The sequence below is a fragment of the Lissotriton vulgaris genome, chromosome 6 (assembly GCF_964263255.1).
Source record: "Lissotriton vulgaris chromosome 6, aLisVul1.2, whole genome shotgun sequence".
NCBI lineage: Eukaryota > Metazoa > Chordata > Amphibia > Caudata > Salamandridae > Lissotriton > Lissotriton vulgaris.
The window spans coordinates 499,348,702-499,368,750 of record NC_141694.1 but is presented as its reverse complement, the minus strand read 5'-3'; the positions used below and the strand labels follow the sequence as shown (position 1 = coordinate 499,368,750).

The following is a 20,049-nucleotide window of genomic DNA, read 5'->3' as shown; positions in this document are numbered from 1 at the left end:
GAACAACTTCAGCCCTTTAATGCAAAGTGGCGTACAGGAATATTATTGTGAATTTAGTGGCTAATTCACCCCAGCCAGTCTCTTGTAGAAAAAGGTAGATTTGGTTTAATGTCCAGGGTGAAGGGCAGAATAATCTTTTCAGTGTGAATTGTTGAATGACACAATAGCTTTCAACACCTTGCTAAAAAATAAAGACTACAAATTAGATTTTAATTTGTAAGCACATAAAGATACAACATCACTTTCTTAGGGTGAGGGATGACTACAGCTGTTTGCATTTCTAGGAGGCTGTGCTATATCAAAGATTTGCTGATTAAGCTCCCCACACGGGAAAGTATCATGTTCAGCACTGTTAGACAGTCATCCATTTTCCCTGATACTGGTGGTTACTGACTCTGATTGTGCCCTGGGCCCTACTACCCAGGCCCAGGGCCAATGCTCCGTTTAAAAGGTATATGGTAATTGATGTAAATACAATTGGTATGAAAACCTACCTGTAAGCCCCTTGTATATGTTAGGTCATGTGGGTTTAGAGGCCCAGTAGATTTGATGCACTTAGGTGAACAATGTTGTGTTGGCTGCTGCCATTTTGAAAGCCAGCCCTGCCTTGCAGGCTGCTTTTTGAAGAAAACTATATCCAAATTTGACTTTAGAATTAAAAGTACTTCCAAAGTTTTAAACTATCTTATTTGTATGTCTAAGCCACCCCTTAAAGTCTAGCACCTTGATCCACACCAGTACCTTCTATGTTGATGCCGACCCGCAGCTGCAGACACTGGAAAATGACGGTGAACTATTGTCCTGTTCGATTCTGAAGCAGATCCGTCTAAACCTCTGAAGAAGCTGTGCCCTAGAACCTTTCTGAGGGTCTCAGCTGCAGTTCGTTGTGACTCTGACAAAATAGTTTGTTTATGTAGGAACCGTTCTCCAAAGCTCCAAAAATATTTTGGATCAGATTTTGCTCAAGGTCAACCCGTTTTTGGCAATGACGAGTTGATGGTGATCACAAGTTGTATTTGTACATGCAAGAGGCAACTATCTTGCACGGTGCTGGGTTCTCCATGGAAGAGATAGCCTCACTCACTGTGCTCATCAGACAAGCAGTTGAAATGCTCCACTTGCAGTTGCAACTGTCAAGGTCAAAACCAATGTCCTCACTGTGATAGTCCTCCTTTTTGCCCTGATCACATCTCATGTTTGACTGATACTGGTGGTTACTGACTGATAATGCCCTGTGCCCTATTAAACAGGACACGGCCAGTGCTCTGTTTAAGAAGTATACAGTAATTTTCAATTGGCATGGCGTCCTACCTGTTAGCCCTTAGTAATGGCAGGGATAGTAGGTTTAGAGGCCCAGTAGATTTAATGAACTTGAGTGCCCTGCTGTGCTGTCTGCTGCCAGTTTAAAAGCCAGCCCTGCCTTGCAGGCTGCTTTTTAAATAGAACTATGTCCAAATCCAACGCTGAAATTAAAAGCACTTCCAAAGTCTTAAACTACCTTACTCTTATGTCTAAGCCACCCCTGAAGTCTCCCTAGGTCCCCCAAGGGTAGGGTGTAATTTTGTCCCCTGTGTAATACGTTAGCTCCATAGGCTAACATAGGAAGGCTTTACTAACCTATCAAAAATTCGACCTATTGACAGGAGTGAGCTAAAATAATTCAAAGTTGAAAAATTCAAGTTAGAATAAATCCATGGTTGGACTTATAACTGTGACCGAAAATACGTTCTAGAACTTGCTTTCCCGATGTGCCTGAATCCAGCTCTTTAACAGCCTCTCCTGATTGGCCAGCCTGGGATAAACTAAGCCAAACTGCTCGGATGAGGTGCGAATTGACCTGAAAGGAAACAAAGAGACATCTAGTGGGAGGAGAACTAGAGCTGCAGAGAAAAGGGCAGGAAGGGGACTATGTAGTAAAACTGGTATTCAAAGGAAGAAAGACAGGACAGGAACAAGACCCACCCCCACTTTCTGCACCACCACCCAGCTGGGAGTCCATGTCATTGAATTAGCTGAGGGTCTGGAATGGGAGTGTTAGGGAAAGGGAGCCAAACCTGTAGTTTGGGTTAGCCAGAATGGAAACTTCAGGAGAGATTCTATCCGTCTTGAGTTTTGCGGACCAATGCTTTCTGGGAGAAGAAAATGCCACACTTCAGGGGAAGTGGTCATCACTGAGGGTGGCACCCTGCACCCGATTGGTCAGGGTAACGCCCCTTCTTGCCAGGGCAGAAACCTGGATAAATATGGGAGAGCTGCCCGTCAACTCAGATCCCTGACTAAAATAAACCAGAAGAATGACTGCCCTGCTGAACCCCTGGTCTGCACCAAGACGGCTGCACTCTGAAGGATTGCATCTGCTGCACACTTTGGGCTTCACCCAAATAATTACTTGCACTTTCTCTGAAGGTTTAAGAAGGGGACTCCCTCAAAGCAACACGTTAAAAGAGCTATACCTGCATCGTCTCCACCAAGATGAACCCAGCTGACCAGCTTCACCTGGACTTTGAAGGATTTGGTCAGGTGCATTGAGGATCTTGTAGTCCCAACTTCCCAAGGAGTAACATAGAGCATCTGGAACCTTGGATTGGTGTTGTGGACACTTTAGGACACCAAAAGGACCTTCTGGAACAAGACCCAAACGTCAGGTATTCTAGAATTGTGGCCATTACTTAATGTCATACGGGAGTACGTTTAATTATAAGGTAGTGTACATAATAAGTATTAAAAGGGCATTTGATATGACAGGACACATAAATGTTCCGGATTTGCTAAGTACCACAAAGCATTTCTTTAAAGCCATCTTTTCATTGTATTTCCTCCTCTTCTTTATTCACTCCATTATGGGTTGACTTGGAACAAGAGTTTATCTTTCCGAGCTATGGAGTGAACAGATGCCAAATGCACAGTACGATCTCCTATGGCAGGATTCATTTAAAAATCTTTTTAGTTTAGTTAAACCTGCATGGTTGAAGAGGAACCATCTATTCACTGTATCTATCCCCCCTCAGGCTATCTAAAATCCGAAAAGGGTATAAAGTCAACTGTTAAAAGTGTGGGTTGGTAGAAGCCTCAGACTTACACATGTTTAAAAACTGACCCCCCCCCCCACACCCTCCATTGGTGCATTTTGGGTAGAAATGCGGACAACGATGGAGAGTATCCTGAGAGTACCAATTCAAATGGAACTGACTTTAATCATCTTTGGCCTTAACAGCTACATTGTAGGACCAACCAGATCTCTTTTATTCTATTCAATCTTACTGGCAAGGAGACAAATATATAAACATTGGATGGACCCTGTCTCTCCTAACCATTCGGATTGGTTGACCTAATTATATGAAACATTGAAGATGGACTTGTAGCAGAAAAAAGATTGCATATTGGGACCTGCTGTTTCAATGGAAATAACCTAAGAAATAACCGTACATTTTATCCATGGTTTGTTATTCTTATTTTATTTATGTTATAATGTAGGACGGATCTGAAGATTATGCCTTTTGGATACTCCTTGCGCTATGCTGCGTCTCCCCCGAGTCATCGAAAGAGTCCATATGGTCTTTACAGATCAAGATGGAGTGAAACCTATCCTCTTATTTTGAGGGGAAGTGAAAACATTTTGGTCTTGAAATATACCCCTACAGGCTGAAAGCACCAAGAGATTCCATCAAAAGAGCCTATGTCATATCAGGTCGTTGAGTAGGGGTATGAACAGGCGGTCTGTTAACTATGGTTAAAGGCGAATGAGGACAAAAAAAATAATTTAAAAAAAGAGTTTATCTTTCCATTTCCTTTTCCTGAATTTATCAAGTTCGTGCGCATTATGTACTCAGATTAGTCGCCAAACAGTTAAATTGCTAAGTTAAGTCATTCCGCCTCACCCTATAAACTTGTAAACCTTTTGGGATTTCCCTACCTGGCATAATTGTTTGATACAACTAAATGATAGATCTACCTAATGCCCCTCTTGGAGAACTTAGAGTTATTTTGGGCCAAACAATTGTATGAAAATGATTCCTTTATTTCTTTCTCAGAGGATTCTGCATTGTTTGGTTTATCATCTGGTTCTGTTCATAGATTTCTGCTCTTCAAAGTGTCATATTTCAGGCATACGACTCCTTTCAGTCGGCTGCTCTTTTTAACTCATCGTCTTCCATCAATTTGACCAATCTTCTGCTTACAAATCCAAAGGCCTCTTCTATAAATTCCCTCCTCCAACATACTATTAGTGATCGTCCTAAATCCCCAATCGAACTTGCTTGGGAAGCTGATCTTCAAGTTACCATATCTGTCTCTAAATTGAAACAGATTTGGAACAAGATTAGAAAATCTTCTTGTGAAGCCAATACTACGCAAACCATTTCTTTGTCTATTATAAACTTTTTACAATGTCTGTTCTTCAAAGAATTCATTCCGATACTCCAGATACATGCTTTGCACAACATACTGACCTTAAACATTTACTTTTTACCTGTTCCTATGTCTCCACTTTCTGGCTTCAAGTTTGGGATCAGATTAATTCCATATTTTGTTTAAATATACCCTACTCTATTTTAAAAGTTTTCCTAGGAAGTGTATCAGATGTGTGGGCTAATGTTTCATTTAATGTACACATAATAGACTGTTATTGGCAGTTGCTTTTCAACAAATCACTAAGCATAGGAAAGATTTTATGCAGTTATCGTCAAAAGCATGGCGGTATGCAGTCTGTAATAATTATACATTAGATACTGCATGCATGCATCTTTTGTTTCTGGTTTTGAAACAGCAGAATTGTGGTCACCAATTACTCAGTTTTTAGATAACTCTGCCAAATTATTTCCTATACTTTCTCCTGCAATTTAAGTCTTTAAACCCCCTTGAATACCTTTCTATCTGTGATGTTTTTTCTTATCCTATTGTTGTCGGTTGATTAGATATTTATACTTTTTTCTTGGTAGTTGCAATTGGACATTATACAGTGTGGTTTCATGTGTATTTCAGTCCTTCTCCCTTCTCCCACCCCGTTATAAATATATTTTATTTTTAATTGATCAAGCTTTTTATTTTCCAATTCCCTAATGTTGTATTCATATGTATTTCAATGAATGTATTCCATTTATGATTTTAATAAATCGCTCTTTAAACTTAAAAATAAATGTTTCTTCTTTCCCATAGGCGATATCCTCGGGCCATCTATTAATGGTTTGGAGAGATTAATTCAGATGCCTTATGGCTGTGGTGAACAGAATATGATCAATTTTGCTCCCATTATTTATATATTGGACTACTTAACTAAAACAAATCAGCTGACCAATGAGATTGAGCAAAAATCTATTCTATTTATGAAAGAAGGTAGGTATTTTCTTGAACTGTATTTCATTGATTTACATGTCCTGTTTTTAGATGTGTCTGGTGTATCATGTCTAAAAGTTATTTCTGTAAATTCACAGATTCCTGGCATACTGTGTGATGCTAGGATTTCCTTTTACTGCTTTAATTTGAAAGTCTGAAACCTTCCATGTGTTGGTGATTCTTAAAGCAAATTATAATTGTATTAACATATGTCTTGTCTAATAATTGAGATATATGTTTGCTGCTTTTACAATGCAAAACTTAAAAACTTGTTTGCTGAAACGTAACTCCATGGTTATCACCTTAGTAATCCACCAGTAAGAAATGTAGGTAGCATTCTTATTCTTAACCTGAGATTGCGCTACATCCTCAGCTCTAAAATCTGCCACCTCTGTAGGAGCCATTTCCTTTTGAGTATATAGAGACGTTGCTGCTGTAGAAAAGTAAAGTTCCTGGACACTGTGCCAGGCTGAAGTATTAGAATATGTCAAAGCATTCTCTTCAAAACTGATTGCACATCACCCCCTTTCTCATCCCCATTCACCAAACATGTAGTTGGGTAAAATAGGAGAATTTAAAAATGGGTCGTAAAATTCAGTTCCAGGTCTGTTTTATGTAATGTTGTATAAGTTACTTCTTCTGTAATGCACATGACTTTAGCTTAATAGAGGTATAAAGAAATTGGCGGCTGCTATCAGGCCAGAGTGACGGGGAGCGGGGACGACGGACGGCGCTAAAAAAACTATTAAATACAACTATTTACCTTCTGCTTGCGCATCACAATCTCTGTGCTCTTCTGCTTCACTACTCAGCCTCTCGGACTTCTCTGTAGTCAATCCTGACGCTGATCTCATGCATGAGATCAGCAACAGGATTGGCCTGAGCACCGTCGATATGCGCTCCCAGAGAAAGTGGGAGCCGGTGCCTGCTGTCTCCAACCTGGGTTCAGCTCGGGTTGGAGACATCGCAGTGCACTTGTCGGTTTGGCCATCCTGAGATGGCCGGCCAAACGGGCAAGCACACCGACAGCAGTGCCCAACACTCCCCCTCCAGCCTGTCATTGTCTGGCCCCGCTACAAGATTCGTTTGTATTATAATTAAAAGGACAATAAACCTGTGTTAATATCATTTTTTTCCCAGGTTTTGTGGCTTCTGATGGGGGAGGGGGGTGACTCTCCTTCGCCATAGTGAAGCAGCCTCTGCTGTATAAAGTGGAACCGTTCTTAAGAGCCCAGGCAGGCCCTGTCCACAAGTCCTGGATTCTGAGTATAGGTGTTATTCATCACGCCTGATATGCACCAAAATCAACATCATAGTATTGTAAATACTGTTCACTTGGTACCTTGAGAAATGTTGGCAGGTTCAACTTGCGGAATTGTAACGAAGTGTGAGGTATTAAACACACTTAGTAATTACTGGTTGTGTTAATTTTTACCCAACTTGGAATTCTGATCCTTACGCAAACATTGGTTTGTGCAGGGATCAGAAAATTACAAGCAACTCCGAATCAGTGTGCAAATATATCATGTCAAATGTTACATCTTCAATTTCTATTTGAATTTCTTTTGACTTGTGGGATCTTGGATAGGGGTGAATTGATGATAATTGCTAAATTCCGTACCTCAGAGCAGTTTTTTGCTGGCATTCCCAGTTTTCAGTCCACTTAATGGGCCGTACTTTTCCTTTACCCACATTTCAGGATTTCTGTTTTTGAGGCTTTGCTTGAGTCAACCCCTCTATCATCCATAGTCTGTGACTTTGGGATAGTCATATAATTTCGAAATGCCAGAGGTTGTTTCCTTTATCCCATTTAAGGAATTTCTAGATATTGTCAGCATAATTGTAGCATGTGAGGTTGAAAGAATTGATGAGTCTTGAGAGAGGTTTATTTAAACTGGAGAAAAGCAGTGTAATGACTGATCTTTGAAATACTCTACTCCGAGTGCTGTTCGGTTTGGAGGGAGATAGATGATGGAGTGAGGAGGCAATAGAAATGTTTCTCGAAGAGCTGCTGTCAATGATATGTCCTGTGATACCCATATAATTAGTTTGTTCATTAGGAATTCATTATGCGTGGTGTTGGTTTCAAAAGAATGAGTGCTGCTACTCCCTCTTATACACTGTAGTTTCCAGGTTATTTTGGATGTTGGATGTATCATCCCCTTTGACCCTGTTCACTGCTTCACTGCTATTCAGCTAAGTTTGAAATATAGAAATAGCACATACGTATGAGACAGGAAAACAGGTCAATATGCTACAAGTTGCAAGCCCGGTGGAGAGTTCAGTGGGTGGCCCACTCTTCGCTCTCATCCCAGACAGAAAGAAGGTGGAAGACACTAACCTGTATTCCAGCAAAGGTATCTTCAAGGCTGGACACTCAAAACAGGGTGCAAGCCCACGAGGGGTCCCGGAAGCCAACACAAATACCAACATAAATTATGGTAGAAAGAAATATCAATCAGAAAAGCCTAAACATTTCTTGCAACATAATTAGAAACTCCTACCTATCAGTAGGAAGCACATGGTGTCTATCTCACAAAGAAGCGAGACAACACAGGGTACATGTGGTTATTTATAGGCTCACCTGGAGAAGCATTAGTTATATATTTTTCTGCATTTAGGTAGGCACAGAGGTGTTTTTCTATAGGATGCGGCCTGACTCATGATGGAAGGACTAGGACAACCTAGGGGTGAGGAGGAAATGCCTTCTAAATTCTGACAAGCTGTAACACTTAATATGCGAAATTCAGGCACAGACATCGTATTTCCCAAATTTCACATAACTTTTCTCTAATTACAGTAGAGTCAAGGAACTCAGGCACATTTTCAAATCACCAAATTATGTCAAAGTTTGGATCAACTCAGGCTCCATTTACAACAGAATGTATATTTTGCAATGCTCAAAAAGATCTACCTCTTAATAGCAAAAATCATAATATTGTTTGAAACATCTGTTAGTGTAGATACACTTGCTCTGCATACTCCTGCCATCAAGTGTCAGGCTCAGGCATTCACAAGATATTTTTCTTCTAAGAAAGTCTTTGCAGACAGGAGGTGCACTGTGACTACTCCCTTAGTTGGCAATGCACATGGGCAACAACACCATGCTAGACTGTTTTTTTTTCACCATCAGGTTGGGAGGTGCACTACAAAGGCTTCGAGTTTCGACATGTTTTTGCAAGAACGCTCGGCACAAGTCATTCACATATCCCTTGAGGACAAACTCAAGAGACCTTAAACTTGACTTCTGACTGTTAGGGCCGTTGGCCCTCCTCAGGACCATGCGCCGCTCGTTTTCAAAGAATTCCCAGCAAAGAAAGCAGTCATGGTGATAGAATGGATGTCCTTTCCAATACTGTCTTTAGTGCAATGCCCAATATCTGTGGTCTGACCACTACAAGATTTTTGAACTCTGCCTCTCCCATGACCACAACAACAATGCATGTCAGGCGTGGCTCACCTTCTGCTGGAAGAATATCCTCTGGTATCAATGGGAAAGAAGGTGGGATATCAGAAGATGAAGTGGCTTGTCTCCAGCGACACCCCTGACATCTTTGAAGAACAAGCCCCGCTGTACCTTGGGGAAGTTGAGGACGCTAGCCCTTCAAGCTTTCTGTCCAATCTGCCATCTCCCAGTCATGAGGTGACCTTTTCCTGCAGGTCAGACCAGGAGGAAGAAGACCAAGAGGTTCTCCTTACATCGACAACTTCCGGACATCGCCCAAGATCTCTACAATGGTTGTACATCATGGCTTGCTTTGATTCACACACCAAGCCTCCGGGAAGGTATCCACCCTGAGCCAGGGCACTGTTCTCCAGGGGTTCAAGCATCTAGCCTTCCGAGCACTTCACTGCCTGCAGGGCCTCTGCTGACTTTGGGCTCCGGTCAAAATGGACCAAAGGCTTTGGAACCAACTTCACTCTTGACTTTGGGCATCTACCTTGCTAACTGTCGAGCTATAAAATCATCCACAAGTCTGGGGCATCTTCAATGGCGAAGCTGTCTTCAATGCCGGCATCAAGGCCATCCTCTGCCACCAGGCCTTTGTCTTCTCAAAAACCACCATCGGTGCCGAAGCCACCATTGGCACTGGGGATTTCATTGACTGTGGGCTCCAATGACTTGGAGCAACCGATCCTACAGAGTTTTCAGGAGGAGCTAAATTCAAGGCAAAAGTGACTTTTCATTCATCCCCAAATGGGCAAAATCTTGACAAAGCTTCCCCCAACAACACCTTTATAGACTTTACCTTAAAAGAGGAAGCTAACTTTTGAGGAGCAACTGGCTTTGGAGCCCTCCCATAAGAAACACAAAGACAGAGGCACCAGCCCTCGCCCTTATATTGCCCCTCCTTCTCCAACTCCTAAATCACTAACACCACTTTCTATGTCACCACCTCCAATGCCTCATAATACCACAAGAGGGGTCCTCTCACTCCTCCTATGAGGAATTGAACCCATTCGGTCTTGCCGATCCTTACGAGGCACTACTCCGCCTAATGCCCACAGATGACTCATGGGACAACTACGATGTTGATCCCCGGGGTATCTACACTCAATCACTATCCTGTTAGGGCCTCTCCGCCAGATGACAGCACAGCATACCACGAGGTGAATTAAAGGGCGGTCTATTTCCACAAAGTAGATATGCATATCCTCCATGACGAAAACAATTTCCTGTGGAAACCATAAGTCCAAGAGAACCTTCTATGCTCAAATCATCCCCCTTCACGTAGCCCGTTAAGGCGAGGGTGGTAACAGTAAAAGGGCCTGCCACCCACTGGAGGATAGCCAACTCTGCCTGCCTCATTTTCCACTCTGATAGGGCTATGTGGCACCAGATGCAAGAGTTAGTCAGGCATCTCACATAATTATTGAAAAAGATGGGGGAGGAAATAGCCACAGAGGAGAAAACTATGTTTCAGGCATGTGGCTGTAGATAGCTAAACTTGTTGTGCATACTCTTGCCATCTAGTGTTGGGCCCAGATGTGTCCTCCAAGTCATAATGTATTGTAACTTTCCCTCTTGTTGGCAATGTATATGGGGATCGATTCCATTGGTAGATTGTTTTCTTTCTGCCGTCAGGTTTGGACATGTGCTCCTGTGCTCTGGATCAACACCATTGCAGTGATCTTCTCTGGCTTCACAGGTTCCTCTCCCACCTTCGATATTGTTTCTGTTCACGTTCCTACTACTACCATCTTGGGTCGACATATGCGTTCATCATCCTGAGTGACTCCTTGGTCATCCTCAGCCCCATGAGGGGTCTTGCCCTTTGGGACTTACCCCGTCTTGTCTCCTCTGACTTTTCAAGAATGCCTCAACTTTGATGGAATGGACGCCCTTCAGATACTGTGCTCAAAGTCATGTGAAATACCCCTGGATGATCTCCATCAGCAAACGGCTGCCTGCAACTCCTGCCACTCCTTTCTTTTTCAAGAAACTCCTCTCCGACCATAGGGCCCATCACCTCGAGATGTGGCGTAGGAGTGGAAAAGACACCCCAGACCTCTTTGACATCCAGAACCCTAAGGGGGTACAACATGTGCAGCCATTTGCAGTTGATGAGGAGGTATTTTCGCCCGACCCCAACTCTGGCTCCGAGTTGGAGATTGAGGACATTTCTCCGGCCCAATTGGTTCTTAGGGAGACAGCCCTTTCCCATCCCCTCGACACTGCTCACTTGTTAAGCAGCCTTCAGCAAAGGGACGTCCAGAGCTCTTCTTCTCGGCTACCACTACCTTTGGGCCACGGTCGGCACCGAACCTCCCCGTTGGAGGCAAGGATGGCCTTGGCTTGACGCGGAAGACCACCGAAGTCTGCATAACCTGTTTCAGCAATGGTGCTGATCCGCCATTGGAGCAAAAACTCTTGAAATCAAAGCTGAAATCGGCACCAGCCCCAAAGACTCCTGTGTTGGCTCTGAAGCCCTCTGCGCCGACTACAGTAAAACCGATCCTGCAGAATCAACAGGACGAAATCAACACTCAGCTTCAGCATCTCTTGTTACATGCACACACAGGCTGGATCCTCACCTGCCCACCAGTGAATGCTCCACAAGCCCCTCAAATTCCAGCTGAGCTTTGAAGAAGTCCTCAATGTCCCTATTCCAGCAAAACACAGAAAAAAGGCAGACAATGCTCCCAGCCCCATGCCGGACATTCAGCCACCCCTTCTCCACCTAGACCACAGTGTTCCCTGTCACCGCCTGACTCACCATCCGACCACCTCTCATATACACTTTAGAGGAATGCAGGGGGATACTCAAGAAACACCCCCCAGGAAGATGCCTCGGATTTAAAGGATGTGGACATTCCAGGAGACACTCATCCTGACTTGTACCCAGCCCACCTGTTCCCTCACATTGACTCAAAATCAACAGGAGTTGGTAACCAGGGCAGCCTCATACCACAAGGTTGATATGCATGTCGACCCCATAGAAGAGGATTCCCTTTTTGAGATCCTCTCAAACAGCCACCGCTCTACCCAATATCTGCCTTTGCTCAAGGGCATACAACGCACAGCTCCTGACAACTTCCAGGACCCAGTCAAAGCTAGGGTTATCACTCCTCAGGTAGATAAAATGTACCCCATCTACATTTGGGTACACACCGCTTGTATGCTCGCAACTCTCAGGGCACCAGTGACAGCCCTCCACTGGGTAAGGAGAGTAAATGAATTGATGCCGCGTGCAAAAGAGTTGCAGAGCAGGCAGCTAATGATTGGTGTATCGCCAATCCCATTGGTTTGCTCTTGCATTATGACCACGCCAACGGGCATGAAATGGCAGGATTCCTCCAATACTTCCCAGATGATCACAAAAAAGAGGGCATGCCATAATATTTGAGGGCAGCAAAGGTGGAGCCGTAACTGGGCCGCCACAACGACTAAGCCCTGACTTGCCTTCTCTTCCCACTATTCACACAACTCCTGTCAGGAGGTGTCTACAAAGTTTCATCCCCACCTGGCAGAATATCACATCCGATCAGTGGGAGTTCGATATTATCCAACATGGTAATTGTCTGGATCTTGCTTTCACACCTTCCAATATACCATCCCATAAACACAGGCTCTGCCCAGAACACCAATGTCTGCTCAAAGTAGAGGTTTCAGCTCTCCTCTTCGGAGGGGCCATAGATCTCGGCCCATACCATCTGCAGGGCACATGAGTCTACTCGCTTTACTACCTAATTCCCAAAAAGAAAGGTGCCCTGCACCTCATTCTAGACCTCAGTCCTCCCAACGAAGACATCCTATCAGAGCACTTACACATGGCCACTCTTCGGGATGTTGTTCAGCTGTTACAGCAAGGAGACTTCATGGCGCTCTTGACCTGACAGATGCCTACTTCCACAAAGCAATCCACCTGGTGCATCACCGCTGCTTCAGGCTTGTGGCTAGCAGAAAACATTGCCAGTTCAAGGTGCTTCCCTTGGTGGTTATTACCACACTTCGAGTGTTCATTAATGCCTCGCAGTTGTGGCCAATCACATGCACAGACAGGGCATCCACGTCTTACCCTACCTGGATTGATTGACTGAGTAAGAGCACCACTCCAAAACAGTGTTGCAAATGCACGCAGATCACAATAAACCTTGTGCACAAACTAGGGTTTATGATTAATGTGACCAAATCCCACATCCCACCTTTCCAGGTCCAACCTTCCCTACAGGCAGTCCTCAACTCTGAAATAGGCAAAGCCTAAACAAACCCTCAGTGAATCCAGTCCTTCCAGGCACTTTCTTCTTCTGTTCCAAACTGATCGACAGGTTACGGTCAGGACAGTCTGGTTACATATGTGTCCATTGCAGGAGTGCTTAGTGCACTGATGGCCTAACGCTGAAGGTCATTGGGACAATCTTATGTTGATCGATGGCCGCACACTTGGCTCTCTACACTGATTGAACACCAACAACCTGTTTCTCGACCCAGTTCCATAAATGACCATCACAAGTGCCTCCCTTACAGGGTGGTCAGCATACTCAAAGGACCTGACTGTCTGAGACCAAAAGAACCCAGACATTCCGTTCCCCACATCAACTACATGGTACCCTTAGCCGTCCACCTAGCACAGAAGTTTTTTTTGCCCCGAATGACCAGCAAGGTTATCCTCATTTGGACCTACAACATGAAGGCCATGTACTACCTTCAGGAAAAAGGGTGATACTTAATCTTCCCAGCTCTCTCTGCTCACCCAGAGTATTTGGTGGTGGCCTCTCTGCCACAAGATACACCTGTTGGCAGAGTACGGGAGTGGACAATTACTTTGCCAACCTCCTCAGCAGGATGCAGCTACAAGTCCACAAGTGGGAACTCCACCCGGAAGTCCTCCTCCTTTACTTCCAATGATGTTGTTACCTCTTCGCCACTGCAAAAAATGCCAAATGCCCAAGCTTTGCCTCCAGGCGCCCACACCCACAACTGCATGGGCATCGCACTATGGATGAACTGGTCCGGGATATTTGCCTATGTATGTATGTATGTATGTATAGGCATTTATATAGCGCACTACTTACCCGGAGGGTCCCAAGGCGCTTCGACCGCTGCGAAACCCTTCCTGGCTTCCCTGAGAGATGGTCCCTTAATGGGTATCTCCAGGGTGAAACCAGGCATCCCCGGCAGTCTGGTGGGGCCGTTAGTGAAGATGAGGCAAGCTAATGCCCAGAGTTGCCGAGTGTGATCGCTGATCAGAGTGGGCACCGATGTGAGAGAATTATCGAGTCCGCTGACCCTGGTCCAGAAACCTGCCGCGCCGGGAATCGAACCCTGGTCCCGGGCCGTCCTCTGCTCTCGGGTCTGCCGCCTCTAACCAGTGAGCCACACTACTTCACTATGCTTTTCCGTTTCTCCTACTCCTTCCGTTTGTGATTCCCACTTGGGCCCACCAGTCCTGGTTCATGGCTCTGCTGGAACTCTTGGTGGTTCTGCACGAGAGGTCCTCCAACAGGCCAGACTTTCGCAGGCAGAACCATGGAGAAACCAGGCACCCAGGTCACTTAATAGAGTCATCTACTTCCTCAGGTCCTAGAATTTGTGTACCTTCCTCTACCACCTGAATGTATGAGCATCCTGACAAAAGCTAAGTATGCAGGAATACTACACAAGCCTATTACCTTACAAATGGAAATGCCTTTGGGCGGTCCAAGGTGCACCAAAGGCAAGCCCGTCTGCGCCTGTCTGCGTCCAGCCGGGGCCAGGTGCCAGGACCCCTGCCAGTTCTACTGCCTGTCAAACCTTAACATACTCCGCTAACCAACTCCGAGACCTAGTTCCGAAGACCCCTGAAGCATGCTTGCACAATCTAATTGTAGATGCCGACTCACTTAACTGTACTCATTGTAACTACAACCCGGAACACATAAAGCTGACGCCCACTAGCAAGCGCAAAGTACAGTCTTAGCTAAATAACTGCCAATCACTGTTTTAACACAAAAACGAAATTCTCATGGAAAAACAGCCTGATGCCATGTTCCAGACAGAAACCTGGCTTTATGAGTCTTCAATTCCCAACATTTTAGTTATCTTACCACAAGGCTACAGAATACTAAATCAGGACCGCCCTCTTAAAAGAAGCAATAATCTACATACTGTCCCTAAAATGCACCATAAAATGGAGTTAACATTGAAAACTGTGAGGCCATCTTTTTCACCCTTGCCACAGTAGAAGACTACTCTTTAGTGGGCTTCTTGATCTATCGCCCATCAGGACCTGTGGCACAGTATCCCTGAGAATATTGTCCAGCCGATACTTCGCCATAATAAACTGAAAATCTTAGGTGACCTTAGTTTGCACTTTGAAAATAACTCCAATATTAGAAGCCCAATCTCCATGTAAGGAAGTTATAACTATAAATTTAACTCATAAAGTGAACACCCCCACCCACCAACTAGGGCATCCTAGACCCGATATTTACGAACTTTCCAGAGATTGAAGTGGACACCCCGCTAATAGTTCCCTGATCAGGCCACCACTTGGTGGCCTTTTCTACACCTTTCTGCAGTCCTCCCCACCCTTTTCTTTAAACCTAATCAGATGATCACCCAAAGGAAGTGGACTAAGTTTAACACTTATTGCGGAGAAAGTGGTGAATAATCAACTTGTAAATCATATCAATCTAAATAATCTATTTCACCCTTCACAATCTGGTTTTAGAGCCTCCTACTCAACGGAGTCAGCCCTACTCCTCGCAACGGACACCTTGAGGAAATGTGCTGACAGGATATACTGCAACAATGGTCCTGTTGGGCTTAAGCATGGCATTCAATATCATATCAGAATACATACTTCTTCAAAGACTAAGGCTTTGTGGGGTTAGGGGCCCAGCTCTTCGTTGGTTGACCTCTTTCCTCCTCACTTCCAGCTTTCAAGTCGCTTAGCACCGCATACATTAAAAAGCATCCCTCTCAGGCAGGGGGTCCCTCAGAGCTCTATACTGAGCCCCACTTTATTCAATCTTTATATTGGCCTGTTTGCAGAAATTATAGAAAAATACAATGTAACCATTGTATCATAAGCAGATGACAAACAACTTATTGTCACTCTATCTCAGAACACGGGCACAGTAGCTAATCAGTTCTCCACTTGTCTAGGGGAGCTCGCCTCATGGATGTCCAACAATTTCCCTAAACTTGACGGCAATAAAACCGAAGTAATGCTAGTTGGGAAAACACCTTCAATTTGGTCATCAGCCTGGGGCAAACTCCTGCCCATAAGGAGGAAACATAAAATCTGGGAGTATGGTTTGATATCAAACTCTCGTTTGAGAGTCAAATCAGGAAGGTGGCCAGAAAATGCTTTCTGGACTCTTAAAGATAACTCTTAGATTTACTACCTATTGCGGCCAGAAAAACACCTGTACACGCTCTTGTCACATCTCAGATAGACTATGTTAACATTCTCCATCTAGGAGTCTCCAAAAAAAAGCCTCAGTAATCTGCAACGTATTCAAAATGCTGCTGCACGATTGGTTTTGAACCTTCCTAGAAGAAAATCCACTACTAAAGCTGTGTCTACTCTTCACTGGTGCCAGTGAAAAAGAGGATTATCCACAAAGCTATGTGCTGTTGTCACAGAATTCTGTAGAATATAGATACCCTAGTAACCTCCGCTCAATGATAACCTTTTACACTCCTGCCCGCAATCTCAGATCTGCGGGAGCCCACCTGGTCAAGGTGCCCAAAATCCGAAGAGCCAGGATGGGAGATCGATCTTTTGGCTATCGGTCAGCCAAAAACTGAAACACTTTACCACTGACACTATTCAAAGCAACTTTTGCAAAGGACTAAAAACCTGACTATTTCATCCCTAGTTTAGGATTATCTGTATGTTTTTCTCATCATCCCATTTCCCCTTAGTCTAGGTAAAGGCTTTCCTTTCTACTCCTATGGGGGTATTTATCCTAGCATGGGGACACATCGTTGGGTGTAACCAGGCACTTAACAAATGGAATTATTATTTTGTCCATTATTGTCATTCCAAACAAATCGACACTTTAACACCCAGGGTCCAGGATATAGTCTGTTATCTGCATCACCTGCAGATGTATGGTCTACCCTTCACTTCAATTAATATTCACGTAGCAGCAGTGGCTGCAGATCTTCAGAACAGGCAACACATCTCCCTCTTCAGAATACCAGTCATTAAGGCTTTCATGGAACGCCTCAAGAGATAGATCCCACCTCGGGTCCCCCTGCCCCAGCGTGGATTCTCAACACTGTTCTCACAAGAATTATGGGCCCACCTTTTAAGCCCCTCCACTCCTGCCCTCTCCAATATCTCTCCTGGAAGGTGGCTTTTCTTGTTGCCATCACTTCACTCTGGCTTGTTAGTGAGCTCCAGGCATTAACACTGGAAGCACCTTTCTTTCAAGAACACAGCGATAGGGTTGTCTGCCGCACCAACCCTAAATTCCATCCAAAAGTGGTCTCTTTGTTTTAATCGAATCAGTCCATTGATCTTCCATTTTCTTTCCTCAACCTGACTCAGTTGTGCAATGGGGTCTCCGTACTGTAGATAGAAAACAAGCCCTCATATACTTAATAGACAGAACAAAATCTTTTAGAAAGATGCAGCAACTCTTTGTTGCTTTTTCCGAACTCCATAAACGGAAGGCTCTATCTAAATCAGTCATAGCCAGATGGATAGTCAAATGTATCCAAGCATGCTTCGCAAAAGCCAAAAGAGCTTTGCCTAATCCTCTTAGAGCCCACTCTTCATGAAAGAAGGGGGCCTCTATGGTCTTCCTGGGAAAGATTCCCATAACTAACATTTGTATGCCAGTTACATGAGCCACAGCTTCAAAAAACACTACTGTGTGGATGTGTCGTCCGGTCAACAAGCCAGCATTGTCAATGCAGTACCCTGTAAGATGCTTCAATTCTCTGCAACACCCACAGGCTAGCAATCGCATTTGTGGGGAGAACTGCTTACAGTCTATGCACAGCAAGTGTATCTATAGCCACACATGCCTAAAACAGAAAATGTTACTTACCCTGTAAGCATCTGTTTATGGCTTGTAATGCTGTAGATTCTCATGAGGTCACCCATCTCCCGATTCTCATGAGGTCAACCATCTCCCTGGATGCCTGTGGCTGTTCAGTAAATGCTATTTTCCTAATACTCTCTCTTGCTTGGACATCTCTTTCTATAAATCACTTTGCTTCACCTTCAGCCTCACCTGCCGTGCGGGAAAACAATATAACAATGGAGTTGATGACCTTGCGTATTTTCAACAAGAGGAGAAGTCCCAATACCTTGCGACTCGAAAAACTTCTTTGAAGAAAAACAACTTGGACACATCCGAGTCCTACTCTAGATGGCGGAGTAGGGACAACATACAAATTAATAGAGCACCAATGGCTGACAAGGGAACACCATAAAATAACCCCAGATGAATCCGCAAAAAGCACTAAAATGCCGAGCACCAGGGGGACAATTTGTTCCTCTAGGGATAGTTGGGAACTGAGAGATGTTTTGGTCCTGAAGAAAGCTGCCGACCCTTACGGTCGCAAGTTGGCTGAACATGTCCACCCCTTATTTTTGATCAATTAAAAAATGTGTAGGATGACATAATGGTCCATTTCACATACCTCTAATTTTTAACCTTTCAACTGCTCCCCTTTTTATGTTTCTGTTGACAGTTAAAAGTACTATCTCCAGGGGACAGTAAGCAACTTTAATTAACTTGCCTTGCACAGATCCCATCATGTATCTCAGGGCAGAGACTCAACCTCCTGGTCGAGAAAAGGACTGATGATGCAACTGACCGCAAGTACGCCAGTGATGAAAACATAACACTTTGGAAAGTGGTCACAGAGGGATCACTGTAATTTAATGAAGAGACTCTAATCAACAGAGAATGGTGTGGGCGCACGCCTTGTGATCACCCCCATGTTATGTATTGGAAGCAGAGTGCTTCTCAAGCAAAATGCTTCTACCTACCTCTTCTGATTTTTTTTATATCTTAATTTATACTCCGAGGATCCGAAACAATATCCAAGTCAAAATGAGAACTGCACCAACCCTCTTGTAATTCAGAAAGAGCTCTTTACTCAACACTTCAGAGTTCACTATCTTTCTGCATTATATGAATCACCCCCCACAAGCATTTACCTCTTGTAAATGATCTTACATTGGATCTCTGGTCTCTTGCCATTGTTCGTTGATGTGTTGATCTCTCATTAGGTTTGTGCCATACGAACGCCCATTCGAATAAACAGGTAGTCTAATTTTAGGTCAACAAAAAAGGCTCAATTCTCTTACAAACTTTCTCACTCTCCAAGTTTCTGGAAGCTTAGGACAGTTCTAACATGGTTGAAATAAGAGTACTATAAATCCGTTAAAAAGGAACATGTTCTGTCTTGTTTATTATAATGCCTTCCAGTCAAACATTATATTCCATGGAGGTTAGACATTTTACCTGCTTGTTTTCTCTAATTAGGTTACCAAAGAGAGCTTCTCTTCCAAAGAGATGATGGTTCTTTCAGTGCATTTGGAGCCTCGGACCTTTCTGGAAGCACATGGTAGGTGTTATCAACAACCTATGGTTTTGTCTGACATTAAATGCAGATTATGTTATTGGTGTAATTTCCATAACACCTACTTCATTAAACATTTATTTATATATTTATTTGCACAGTGATTTCTGAACACATCCAAGTTCGCACACTAGTACAATGTACACTGGATGTACTTTTAAAAATGTACTTTCTGTGAACACTGCTTATCATGCTGTATACTATTTTCGCACCTTAAAATATAATTTGGGACTGTTTTGCTCCAGATTAGCATCTTTGGAATGTTTAATTGTGCTGACAGAGTAATGCACAACCCATGACGGCTTCAGCCTGGAAAAGTGTATTTCCTGCAGCCACCCTCGTAGAAGAGCTGTCTAAGAAACAGCAACTCTACCAGGGTAGACTCTGTGGATCATAGAAGATGGTATTTATAAAGGATAGAAACGGGATCCTACAGCAGTATCAAAAGTTGCGGCAGAGTTTACCTATCGATTTCTGTTTAACAGATCCCTTCAAATGTGTGGATATCTCACAGCTTGAGGGTACAGGCAGCTCTGGGTCAGTGACATCAGACCTGGATTTTATGATGTGTTCATGCTAAATACTGATGGCAGCAGATGGATGCAATGAACTGAAGCCATGTGGCTGGTACTTTAAAAAATGAGGTGCTTTACTGCCACATTCAGAGAAGGAAACTCAAG

General features: G+C 43.9%; 1 protein-coding gene across 1 annotated transcript in view; it reads left to right on the top strand.

Moving 5' to 3' along the window:
* LOC147707490 (CD109 antigen-like) overlaps nucleotides 1–20,049 on the top strand; it is a 911,073-nt gene that overhangs the window by 685,453 nt on the left and 205,571 nt on the right. The window contains exons 23-24 of the mRNA XM_086926507.1: nucleotides 5,155–5,331; nucleotides 19,273–19,354. Of these exons, the coding sequence (XP_086782633.1) occupies nucleotides 5,155–5,331; nucleotides 19,273–19,354 (259 nt within the window). The remainder of the gene's footprint in view (nucleotides 1–5,154; nucleotides 5,332–19,272; nucleotides 19,355–20,049) is intronic.